We start from the raw sequence: 13,775 nt of genomic DNA, 5'->3' as shown, positions 1-13,775 counted from the left end.
CCAACCTGGAGGTCCCTTTGTGTGCTGCCCCACTGGCCTACTTTTGTAGACACTTGTGGAATTTTTCTGAAGCCTCCGCAGGCTTTTCTTTTATTCTTAGAGCAGCTAATTAAAATATTTACTTATAAACAATATTCCAATGAAGTTTGTTGCACAGCTTGGCCCATGGAAAATTAGCCTGGCACCACACTGTTATGCTGTCTAAAAGAAAATCTGTATTGCCCATAGCAACCAATCACAGTGCAGCTTTTATTTTACCCCAGCGGTAAAGAAATAAAAGCTGTGATGGGATTGGGTACTATGGGCAACAAAGACAGATATTCTCAAAAGAGTGTGGTGCTGGGCTACTTTTCCATGGGCCACCCTGTAGATACTATGGTGATGATGAGCGAGTGTGAAACACAGCGTGTAGTTACATAATGCATAAACTTGAGAGCAGAGTTGCTTTAATAACAAACCACACCACACCAGGCTAACATGTATACGCATTAGACTAGCTGATATATCCGGCTTCGCCCAAATTAATTTGGTATAGGTATTTACCATTTGTTCACACAAAAATTTTATGAAGTCGAGGTTACTACAGAGGAACCAAAGAATAAAATATGTATACACATAGAGAAGCTCCTCAGACTGAATGTACCAATGTCCCTCTACAGGATATGCCACCCCTTCCACTCTCCTCACTTTTTACCTTTAAAGGTAATGCCCCATTTTATTCAAAATTCCCCCCAGACTGGAGGTTGCAGCCCCTTCTTAGCCTTAAAGGCATGCTCCATCCCTGCAGTCCATGGACGCTTTATTATATACTTTACAGCCTTTCAGTATATGCACATAGAGGCCAGCTATATTCTCCTCAGTATATGCACACAGAGGTCAGTTATATTCTCCTCGGTATATACACATAGAGGTGAGGTAGATTCTCTTCAGTATATACACATAGAGGTGAGGTAGACTCCTCAGTATATACACATAGAGGAGCATTAGATTCTCCTCAGTATATACACGTAGAAGTGAGGTAGATTATCCTCAGTATATACACGTAGAGGTGAGGTAGATTCTCCTTAGTATATACACGTAGAGGTGAGGTAGATTCTCCTCAGTATATACACATAGAGGTGAGGTAAATTCTCCTCAGTATATACACATAGAGGTGAGGTAAATTGTCCTCAGTATATACACATAGAGGTGAGGTAGATTCTCCTCAGTGTATACACATAGAGTTGAGGTAGATTCTCCTCAGTATATACACGTAGAGGTGAGGTAGATTCTCCTTAGTATATACACATAGAGGTGAGGTAGATTCTCCTCAGTATATACACATAGAGGTGAGGTAGATTCTCTTCAGTATATACACATAGAGGTGAGCTATTCTCCTCAGTATATACGTATAGAGGAGCGTAAGATGCTCCTCCGTATATACACATGGAGGTCAGTTAGATTGTCCTCAGTATATACACATAGAGGTCAGTTAGATTGTCCTCAGTAAATGCACATAGAGGTCAGTTAGATTCTCCTCAGTATATGCACATAGAGGTCAGTTAGATTGTCTTCAGTTTATACACATAGAGGTGAGGTAGATTGTCCTCAGTATATACACATAGAGGTCAGTTAGATTGTTTCAGTATATACACATATAGGTCAGTTATATTCTCCTCAGTATATACATATAGAGGAGCATTAGATTTTTCTCAGTATACACACATAGAGGTGAGGTAGATTCTCTTCAGTATATACACATAGAGGTGAGGTAGGTTCTCTTCAATACATACACATAAAGGTGAGGTATTCTCCTCAGTATATACACATAGAGGAGCATTAGATTCTCCTCTGTATATACACGTAGAGGTGAGGTAGATTCTCCTCAGTATCTACACATAGATTCTTCTTAGTATATACACGTAGAGGTGAGGTAGATTCTCCTCAGTATCTACACATAGATTCTTCTTAGTATATACACGTAGAGGTGAGGTAGATTCTCCTCAGTATATACACGTATAGGTGAGGTAGATTCTTCTCACTATATACACATAGAGGTGAGGTAGATTCTCTTCAGTATATACACATAGAGGTGAGGTATTCTCCTCAGTATATACATATAGAGGAGCGTAAGATGCTCCTCAGTATATACACATAGAGGTGAGTTAGCTTCTCAATATATACACATAGAGGTGATGTAGATTCTCATCAGTATATGCACATAGAGGTCAGTTAGATTGCCCTCAGTATATGCACATAGAGGTCAGTTAGATTGTCTTCAGTATATACACATATAGGTCAGTTATATTCTCCTCAGTATATACATATAGAGGAGCATTAGATTTTTCTCAGTATATACACATAGAGGTGAGGTACATTCTCTTCAGTATATACACATAGAGGAGTGTAAGATTCTCCTCAGTATATACACATAGAGGTGAGGTAGATTATCCTCAATATACAAATCTTTTCTCTAGGCTTTATGGTTTCTAAGAAAAGAACTATCTCATGTATTGCAGATTATCACAGAGTTTTTCACACTTAGAATTGAATAATCAAGTTGTGACCCCTTTACTTTTCCTATTTAAAGGGGTTGTCCCGCGCCGAAACGGGTTTTTTTTTTTTTTTAAACCCCCCCCCCGTTCGGCGCGAGACAACCCCGATGCAGGGGTTAAAAAAACAACCCGCACAGCGCTTACCTGAATCCCGGCGGTCCGGCGTCTTCATACTCACCTGCTGAAGATGGCCGCCGGGATCCTCTGTCTCCATGGACCGCAGGGCTTCTGTGCGGTCCATTGCCGATTCCAGCCTCCTGATTGGCTGGAATCGGCACGTGACGGGGCGGAGCTACACGGAGCTACACGGAGCCCCATTCAGAAAAGAAGAAGACCCGGACTGCGCAAGCGCGGCTAATTTGGCCATCGGAGGGCGAAAATTAGTCGGCACCATGGAGACGAGGACGCCAGCAACGGAGCAGGTAAGTATAAAACTTTTTATAACTTCTGTATGGCTCATAATTAATGCACAATGTACATTACAAAGTGCATTATTATGGCCATGCAGAAGTGTATAGACCCACTTGCTGCCTCGGGACAACCCCTTTAAGACCTAAAGAACAGTTGTGCCAAAGTTTATGCTTGTGCAGTACAGATGTGTGTTATTAGTAGAGATGAGCGAACCTACTTGTTTCGAGTAATTACTCGATCGAGCACCGTGATTTTCGAGTACTTCAGTACTCGGGTGAAAAAATTCGTTGGGCGCCGGGGGGAGGCGTGGCGGAGCGGGGGGTAGCAGCGGGGAACAGGGGGAGCCTTCTCTCTCTCCCTCTCCCCCCCCCACTCCCCGCTGCAACCCCCCACTCACCCACGGCGCCCCCCGAATCTTTTGGCCCGAGTACGGAAGTACTCGAAAATCGCGGTGCTCGGGCAAAAAAGGGGCGTGGCCGAGAAGGCTTGCTCATCTCTAGTTATTAGTTACATTGCATAGGGGGTCACTTACTTTTGCGCTTAGAATTAAATAATGTATTTGTGACCCTTTTACTTGTTCTATTTACCATCTAAAGATTTGTCGTGCCAAATTTCAAGTTTGTACGACACCGTGAAGTTAGAGAATTAGTGGCCAGTCAGTCAGTCAGTCAGCTTATCACTTTAGAACATTCCCTTTGCTGATGACCGCCTACTACCCCCTAGATCACCTACCAACTTACAGTGCCATAGATGAATTTGTCTCTAGCAGGTGGTATTTTATGCATTCATTATAGCCATGTTTTTTCTTGAACACTTGCAGCTGGTTCTATAGAATAATGGTGGCCTAATGACTGCATGCACTTTTTTCTCTGGCCAGGTGCTTGAGAGATGATAAAGGAGATGTGGCTTTTGTGGAAAACAGCGTATTATCAGGTAATGTTATTCAGATAAACATTTAACTTTTTGAATAAATCCCTTGACTTATCACACAGAAACTACGGACATAAATAAACCCCTTCCCCAATACTATGCTAATTAACGTACGCAGGGTTAGTATGGAGCGGACTCAGGTGCTGGCTGTAAAATACAGCTGACACCCAACCGCAGCAGTCGGGATAAGAGATAAAATCGATCCTGGAGGTTAACTCTTTAGATGCAGCAATGAATGCTGACCCTGACATTTAAATGACTTGATAGAGTAAGGTGGCTCCCTGTGTTCCAAAATTGCTTCCTCCTCCCACCCCGCAACAAGATTGCAGAGTGCTCTTTGGTTGTCATTGCAGCCTGTGACCTTGTGCAAGTTCCCAGGGCTGTTGTGGATTTTAGGCTGTTAAGATCTGCCGGTAGCTGGCAAATAGGATGCTTGAATGGGTCTAATATATGTATATCCATCTACCAATATCCACAAGTATATTGATCAAACCATCGCAAGTTCCCTTTAGGGGAGAAAAAAAAGTAAAAGTAAGTTAAATAATGGGTCCTACCACAATTGGAAGGTATTCCCTATCCGTGTCCCTCGTCCTCATCACTGTGGGGTTACTAAACCCCCTGCAGTGAGGAAACTGAATAGAGCGCCGATTGTGCAAGACCACTTGCGCTCTATTTCCTTTTAGTTGGAGTGTGAGTGCCGCTCGGGAAATTCCATAAGCCCCACTGAAATTAATAGAGTGCTGACCATGCATACTTGTCCAGCGCTCCATTCACAGTGACATCACTGCAGGGGGAGGAGCAACCCTCACAATGACAAGCATCGCAATACACTGGAGTCCCGTTCTGGAGATCGGCAGGACTCTCATCGGTGAGATCCCCACCGATCAACAAGTTATCCCCTATCCTATCCATTAATTGTGGTACAACCCTTTTTAATTTTGTTCTGTAATCGGCATAAAAAAAGACGACACACAATTCCAGACTTGCACATTTTGGGTCACCTTGTCTCCTGCCAAAAAATTCATAAAAAGCCATCAGAGTCATATGTACCCCAAAATGATACTACAAGAAACTACGGCTCACCGCACAAAAAACAAGCCCCCACAAAGCTCCTTTGACAGGAAAATAAAAATGTTATGGGTGCCAAAATGTGGCGATGGAAAGTAATTTTTGAACAAATAATTTTTTAGGTAATGGTGCTGTTAGGTGAGGTGACAGGGAGCCGGTTGATGTATTTTTTATACTCATTCACTTCCGTGGTCCAGCACTGTTGAAGACTTTGCGCACTGGAAAATCTGACTCTTTTCAGAGTCCCGTGCCCTCCTGTATAAGTCCATAAGAGAAGTGCGCGCATGGGACTCTGAAAAGAGTGGAAGTTGCTGCTTTTACTGACCCAAGTGATCCTGCAGTGTTGTCTGGGGTTAGGAGTGCTACTCTTAGCTGGCGTCAGTTGATCCTGCTCCTCTGTGGCAGCACCATCTCCAGCTCCCTCTGGCTCAGTCCTATGCCCACTCAGTTAACCTCTCCCTTTGGTCTTCCTTTCCCAGCTCCTTTTTTATGCTGTAACCTCTCATTTATCATTTAACCCTTTCCAATCCACTGTCTGACCTGTAAAGACATTAGGATTTAAGGCTGTACAGCTCCAATGTTGGAAGACATCCATCGGGGTTCTCTTACTGTATATTGCCAGCTTCTGCGCTGTTGGAGCCTATCCAGCGTGTCACCTCATGCAGTACTGGCTTTAGCCAGCATACAGCACCGCTGTATAACGGCAGAAAAAGAGTAAGCCCCCTAGGAAAACCAGGATACAAATTGGATTGGAAAGGGTTAAGACATAGTAAACATCTATAGATATAACATGAAAGCCCTAAAACGATTAAATATTTGTCCATCGACAAGTTTGAGTTACAGATCATTTTATATATATATATATATATATATATATATATATATAGATATATATATATATATATAGTGTATAGTATATGTGGTACCCTCTTCCGTTATAAATTCCATGTATTGTTCTATAGAGGAACACACGGACAGTTTTGAGCTGCTATGTCCAGACAATACTAGAAAACAACTAAGCCAATATAAAGACTGTAACTTTGGAAAAGTCCCCAGACATGCTGTGGTGACCAGAAGCTCTGGAGACAAGATTAAGGACATCACTGAGTATCTTCTTGGAGCTCAGGTAGGTAAACTTACAAGCATTATATGAAATTGTTGGTATAATCATACAGGCCAAGTATGTCTAATCACAGTGTATACTATAATATTGGCCAGAAGTGTTCCTTTACCACCTTACTGTCCTCAACATTGTGTCCTCTTTGATGGTAAGGGTCTGTTGCTTACTGCAGCATGGCCCCTTTCACTTAAAAGGGGCTATGATGCAGTTTCTTGCATCACCATGCACAGAAAAACAGTGAAAGGGCTTCAACCACCTTCATTTTGGGAAGCAGTGCAGTCGCAGAGGTTGGAAATTCACCAATCATAAAGTGATGTCATCTCCTAGCGGTATACCATCACTTTATAACACGAAAAAAACCTTGTTAATCTAATTTATTTTTCTATTTTTTAAACTGGGTCAGATCCAGCCTAATACAGAGGTAAAAAGCTGTGTTTTAGAGATGTTACATCATAGCTGCTGGTGACTGATTGTCACCTAAACACAACTGTACATACAGTAGAAAACAGAAAAGCTTTAAGGGGTTGCCCCCAAAAAATAAGTCATTCCCTATCTATAAGAAAGGGAATAAACTTTCTGATCGGTGAGAGTCCAAACGCTGGGACCCCACTGATCCCAAGAACAAGGACCCAGAGCATCCTTAAATCAATGCAGCGGTGGTTGCACATGTGTACCACTACTCCATTCATTTTTATGTGATTGCTGGGGATAGCTGAGCACTTGAACTCAGCTATCTATGGTGGTCCCATTGAGATGAATATAGCAGCAGGATTCTCTGGATCTCCTTCTTATGATTGTGGGATCCCAGTGGTTGGACCCTCACTGAGTAATAAGTTACATCATTTCCCGTGGACAGAGGATACTTTGTTTTAATGGGACAACCTATGTATTCCACAAGCCAGTGGGTGCTGTGAGCTTGCAGTGACAGGAGGGGTAGACAGGACCTCTGTTCTCTGGGTGGATTCGGCTCTCAGCAATGAAACCCCCACCAATCAGACTTTTATCACCTATCCCATGGAAAGTTTGGGAAAACTCTTTTAAACCTTCACACAATTGAATGTGTCTCAAGACAAGGCTGGCATACATCACCTTTCTAATAAGGTTTTGCAGTTAGTAGTGAGTTGTAGTAGTTTATACTTTTCTATGTTGTCACTTTGTATATTTTATCCAGTCTCAGAAGAAAGAGTGTGAACTATTCAGCTCCACACATGGGAAAAGATTTCTGTTTGAGGACACTACTACGAATTTGATTGCTCTTCCTTCAGCAATGGACACTTTTCTGTTTTTAGGACCAGAATTGTTCGATGCCATGAAAGCTCTGCACGGTAGGGAACATGCTTGTAAATTAAGCCTAGCATTGTATACTTTAAGCAAGGTCTAATGCATTTGTTTGAATATTGTTATAGTGGCAATTTCATTTTTCCATTAGGAGAACATCCACCATCCAAAAATGAGGTGCGCTGGTGTACACTTAGCGAGAAGGAGAAGTTAAAATGTGATGACTGGTCCTCAGTAAGTGGTGGAGCTATTAAATGCACCGAGCCATCGTTGGCAGAAGAGTGTATTGAAAAAGTTCTGGTAAGTAATGTTTACTATCAATTACACAGTACAGGCGAACAGAGGTGGTAAGTGCTGCAGGCATCAGTAACATGTTTTTTTATTGGATGCAGAAAGGTGAAGCTGATGTAGTGAGTCTCTCTAAAAAACACATGTATGCAGCTCTGACCTGTGGACTAATTCCAGCATTTGAAGAGTACCACAATAAAGGTAACTTCAACTAAACCCAGAACTGTTAATCTGTAATATATTCTCTGTTTACTCCAACATCTAACTTTAGTTTTACCCAACGTGTGGCCAACATTGGTAGGTTTGCAAATCTCATAATTAAAATTTCTTTTTGGGAAAGAGATCAGAAAATTCTGTTTACTATGCACAATCAACAAGTGGGGCCGGATGTCAAGACATTGGAAATGTTTAGCACTCCCCAGATTTTTAATATCCTATCTGTAGCCCATGCTTATGTAATTCAGCCAGGTCTCTCGCTTACTACCTGAGTGTCAGCATACAGTTTACTGTGTAGTTCCTATATGTGGATTACGTTTATCAAAACCCCCAAAAATGCTATGTTGCTATGGGGGCAACTTAATACATGTGAGCGGGAACTATTATGTTTGCATTCATGAATTTTTCATGCATATCAATAAATTGGATGTTTAACCTTTATTTTTCTTCTGGTGCTGGACTTCACTCTTATTATTACTTTCTCTTTCGTGAACCCTGAATCAGAGTCTGTAATCTGAGTCCTGGACCTTGGCCTACTGTTCTTCCTGAACTCTGAACCTATGTGTGTATACATGTATATGAATATTTGAACTTTATCTTATGTTGAAAACCTGACTCTACTGTGTCTCCACCGCGGTCTGACCCTTGACTTTCTGATTGTCCTCCTATTTGTCATTCCTGTGCTGTGAACACTCCAGTGCTGTGTTCATGCTCCTGCGCTGTGATCACATTCCAGCTCCTGCCTGTACCCCGATGTCCGTGTTCCTTGGTTGAGCACCCAGCCTTGCCGCTGGTGTCTGTGCCACTATTTCCAGCTCCTTGACATGCTCCTGGTTTTCATGTTCTTAGTTGTATCCCTGGTGACCATGCTCCTAGTTCCAAATCCTAATCCATTCCTGGTCTTGCTGGTCCTGTTCCACACTCCACCTCTGGTCTCCCTGGTCCTATTCCACGTTGCTGTCCTGGCTCCACAGTCCTGTTCTAGGTTTGGTCTTGTTTTGATCCTGTCATCGCTGTTGCATCTGGCTTTCAAATGGCGACTATTCGGGGGAATACAACTTACAGAGCATCCTGAAGCAAAGTTCATACCTCCATGTGGGAATTAACAATGCAAACCAGAAGATCCTATAAATTTCACATTTTGATCTAGCCAGTGCCAAACCAGTTGCATCCTAATGATCCACATCCACATCACAATACCATGACAATGTCTAGGGTAATTTTTCCATCGTAGGGTGAGAACTGTATGTCATACATGCGGCATGCGGCAGATGTTTTCTTCATCCCCGCAGGGAATAAAGAATTCCCTGCTAAATGTTAAAAGCAGGATGCAATAATATTACAATGTGATATAAGATGCAGAACAAATGAGAAATATTGTATACAGAACTGAATGTAATGTAATATTTGCTTGGCAATCGCTGAATGAATGACAGGAGAGAGCTGCCTGTGATTGGCTAAGCACTTCAGCCAATCACAAGCAGCTCTTTCAGAAGGCAGGCATCTTAATTTCCCGCCTGCTGAAAGAACTGCATTTAGAGCCGAGGACAGTGCAGAGAGGACACGGCTGACCCCGGCAGCTAAAGAAAGGTGAGTATGTGGTTTTTATTATTTTTAACACTACTTTGCCTTGCTTTTCAGGGAAGGGCTACTATTTAAAGCCCTTTCCTGAAAAACAATTATGGGGTGCCGGCAGCTGGATCCCCTACCGCAGCTGCCATGTGTGACAGCTGCGGTAGGGAATTCTGTGACAGGTGCAGCATGGAATTCTAGGTACAGGTAAGTATATATATATTTTTTTTACATTAAAATAGGTGTTTTTCAAGGAAGACTTTATATTTAAAGCTCTTCCCTGAAAAACAATCAAGGGGTGTCGGCAGACCATTGCCTTCAATGGTGCCGCCGGCAACAGCCACAGCTCCATTGAATGCAATGGGCACGGACCTGCATTCATGAGTGTTTGCACACCTATGTACGGCACACACACACGCTCGTGTAAAGCCACCCTAATATTGATATACGCCAAGCTTGCTATTTAAGAATAGGTTTTCTAAACCAGACAACCCATTTTAATGAATGACCAAACAAACTGAAGTATAGGTGATTGTGCTAAATATTGTCAAAAATACATCTGCAGGTTGGCTCTGACTGATTCTATTTTATGGCATACCTATAAATCTTTGTAAATAGTAAAACATTCTGTACATAATTTATAATATATTACATACAAAAATGATTCTAAAATTATATTTTCTTTTTTCGTAGATGATTTTGGCCCATGCCAGACTCCTGGAACACAATATACAGGTATGTATAAAATATACATTATCATGTATGCATAAAGTAGACACAAGCTCCAGAGGATATACAATTTCCATTATGCTCAGCTAAGATCATGTATTGTATCTTCTACATGTGTGAAGTACTTTAATGGTTAACACAGCCTGATAGCAGCAAATGTTAAAAGGTTAAAAAAAAAACACTACTTACCTCTTAATTCCCTGCTGATCCAGTTCAGGTGTTTCCAGGACAGGTAGTCTTCCTGGTCTTTTGTTGCCGTCGTCACAAGTCGGCTGCTTATACTGGCATCAACTGTCAGCACTGAAAGCCATGATGCCAATAGAATGACACATGACTACTGGAGCTACTGATTGGCTGCATGCTGGTTGCTTGTAATAAGGACAAGGAGGTCTACCGTAAGCATCTGTAGTGGATAGGAGACATGAGTACCATTTTGTTCCTCATTATTTTAAAACATTTGTTGCACTTTAGTTAATAATCCCCTTTTAATCCAACTTCCACTCAAAACCAATAATGTTTGAACTACTGCTAAATACAGTGTGTCATGTCACTCATAACTGAAGGAGAGTTGTTCATAACCAGTGATTTTTTTTCATAACTTGCTTTTTAACTTTACATGTTCAATTTAAAAAACACTTTTAATGTATTATGCATGCCAATGTACTAGTAGTCACCAGTTCTCCACCATAAGTACTCATCTTCCTTAATCTATCCCTGACCCTAACACCAGGCACCACTGTCCTTGAGTAACTCTAAAATATCCCTAAACATAGTAACATAGTATGTAAGGCATGAAATTAATGTCCATCTAGTTCAGGCATCACAACATCCTCAGGCAGAGATTTCCACAGTCTCACTGCTCTTACAGTAAAGAACCCCCTTCTGTGTTGGAGATGAAACCCTATTTAAAACACTGTCCTTGATAAATAATGAGAGGGCACCAGGAGCTAGAGACAAGAAAGCCAAACAAAGCAAAGCTGAGCTATGAAACAAGAATAGGGATATGAAAAGAAGGAAATAGCATAAAAAACAGAAGACTAGGAAACAAGAACTGACTAGACATAATTATGAGGACAAGACTACACTGACAAGAACAAGCTAGACTACAAGAACATACTAGAAGTAAACAAGAAATACTGGATCTAAATGCACATAGTTTATACTATCACCAGCACTACACTGCAGAAGCCAAACATTTTTAAAGACAGACAAGTCAATAGGAAACTCTTTCTGAAATGAGTCTGATCAGCAGCAGTGTGGTCTGCTGACCCACTCTAATGGATAATCTATGAGACCGTTGCATTGAACCTGCCCCAACAACAAGCTAGAAGACAGGAAATGTTAACCCTTTCCAATCCAATTTGTATTCTGGTTTTCCTAGGGGGCTTACTCTTTTTCTGCTGTTATACAATGGCGCTATCTGCTGGCTAAAGCCAGTACTGCATGAGGTGACACGTTGGATAGGCTCCGACAGCAGAGAGGCTGGCAATATACAGTAAGAGAACCCTGACGGACGTCTTCCAACATTAGAGCTGTACAGCCTTAAATCATAATGTCTTTAGATGTCAGACAGTGGATTGGAAAGGTTTAATACACCAGGAGAATTTCTGTTCATAGGCGGACTTGCTTTTGAACCCTTCAGGAAAAGTCCCAGGGGGCTGGTCAGGTCCTGGTGTCAGTGCAGGGGTGGACATTTTTTTTAAACTTTACTGGTGAAGTGCAGTGAACTAAAATAAAAAAGAGACACTAACTTTCTTTGCGTCTCCTGCTTCCGGCCTTTGCATTCCACGCTTCCAAAACACTGCTCACTTGAGGACAGGCACATGTGATTGCAGCAGCCAGTCATTACCCTTAGTGTTGGTAAGACTGAGGACTGGCCATAGTAATTGCTGTAGCATTCCTTAGATGAGTAGTGCATGTGGCGCAGAATGCAGAGGCCAGGAGCGATGCAGGTGATTATATATTTTTTTTATTTTAAGGTATAAAGGGCATTCGCAGTTAAATTAGTCCAGAAGGGGCATTATGAGTTGATGGTGGCCAGGAGTAGCATTTTGAGTAAATGGTGGCCAGGAGGGGCATTCTGAGTTTATTTACGCCAGGAGAGGTAATGAGTTAATTTAGGCCAGGAGAGGCAAAGAGTTAATGGAGAAAAGGAGAGGTATTATGAGTTAATGAGTTAATGAAGGGCAGGAGAGGCACTATGGATGCTATTAAATAAGTGCTAGCAGCAGCCACTAGAGCTTGCATTTTCCTGAAGACTGCAAGGTTCCTGTGAGTTTTAAAAAAAAACTATTGCGCATGTGCAGTGGCGCGCCAGCCAGTGCTTCCTTTACACACATCCGCCGTGAAGACCCGAACAGGTACGAATGGTCCTTGGCCGCGGCAGGTTCGGATTCTGCTGTGGAGTCCCACATGCTGAATCCGACATGGACATGAGGCCTATGTGTATAATCCAACCCAGTTTCAGTAATGCCTATAACATCATATTTCAATTTCTGTGTTAGAAGCTCCAATTCTCCTTGTTTGTTTCCCATGCTCTGTGTATTTGTGTAGAAACATTTTAGTTTGTGATCGGTGTCTATTACTTCTCTATTTTCCTTCTAAACTTTTTGCATTTGTTCTTTCTTTCGATTTCTAATTGCAAGGTTCTCAATTGTATTCATTAGATGTATATTTTTGCCTGGCCTTTTACTTCTCTTCCCATATTGTTCTAGCTTAAAGTATCCTGATAATTGTAGCAAGACGCCTTCCAAATATATGTTTTCCTGTCTTTGTAAGGTGCAATCCCTCTCTAGCAAGGAGTGCATCATATGGGTAATTCCCCCCATGGTCCAGAAATCCAAATCCTTGCTGATGGCACCATCAACGAAGCCAATTGTTCACCTCTAGAATCTTGTTACACTTCTTTATTCCAGTGCTACATTCACTAAAATTAACATACAATTTAGAATGCTGCGACATAGTCCAGAACTCTCCAGTAACTCTGTTATAGCTTGACAACTTTTATAGAAACAAGTTACAGTCTTTCAAATAAGCATGAACTGTTAAAACTCCTCTTGCTTCTGTACAAATGCATAATGACTTAGTTACGGCGCAGATCTATATAGTTATAGTTTTAGAGTTTGTGACATGTTCAAATTACATTGTTGATAAGTTGAGCACAAACAATAGAATTGTCTTGAACTCTGGAAGTGATGATATATAGTAAATTATAACAGTTTTCTGTGTCACATTGCAGATCACACTAGCTGAACAGTCTGTTACTTATTATACGGCCTCTCTTGGCACTGTTGGCTCTCAATTTGACACTCAATATTTATAAGACTTGCAGTCCTTGTGGTGGTTTTACTCTTTCACTACACAGCGACAACTGGCCAGATCTTCCTCAGCTCCCACAGTGGACTGTCTGGCATCCCCAGTCTGAGCAGGAGGCTCCACAAATTCTTACACATTTCACATAACTATACTTCCAAGCTCTCACACAACTTTGCTTTGTCTGGTCATGCTCCCTGCACTCTTCACTCAACAAAACCAACCATAACATGCGTGACAAAACCTGCTTTTTATACTTCACTTGGAACCACCCCATGGGGCACAGCATATCCTCTGATTTATTCACACATGCACAG

The 13,775-nt window shown here is 41.7% G+C and overlaps 1 protein-coding gene across 3 annotated transcripts in view; it reads left to right on the top strand.

The window, feature by feature from the left end:
• LOC136622626 (saxiphilin-like) overlaps positions 1 to 13,775 on the top strand; it is a 261,639-nt gene that overhangs the window by 60,757 nt on the left and 187,107 nt on the right. Inside the window, exons 14-19 of one of the 3 annotated variants that reach the window (XM_066598111.1) lie at positions 3,823 to 3,878; positions 5,906 to 6,069; positions 7,235 to 7,388; positions 7,493 to 7,641; positions 7,734 to 7,830; positions 10,111 to 10,152. In XM_066598111.1, the coding sequence (XP_066454208.1) occupies positions 3,823 to 3,878; positions 5,906 to 6,069; positions 7,235 to 7,388; positions 7,493 to 7,641; positions 7,734 to 7,830; positions 10,111 to 10,152 (662 nt within the window). The remainder of the gene's footprint in view (positions 1 to 3,822; positions 3,879 to 5,905; positions 6,070 to 7,234; positions 7,389 to 7,492; positions 7,642 to 7,733; positions 7,831 to 10,110; positions 10,153 to 13,775) is intronic. The other 2 variants (XM_066598110.1, XM_066598113.1) reach the window with 2 other exon arrangements.

Source organism: Eleutherodactylus coqui, chromosome 1 (assembly GCF_035609145.1).
Source record: "Eleutherodactylus coqui strain aEleCoq1 chromosome 1, aEleCoq1.hap1, whole genome shotgun sequence".
Lineage (NCBI taxonomy): Eukaryota > Metazoa > Chordata > Amphibia > Anura > Eleutherodactylidae > Eleutherodactylus > Eleutherodactylus coqui.
This window is presented reverse-complemented; position numbering and strand designations above follow the sequence as displayed.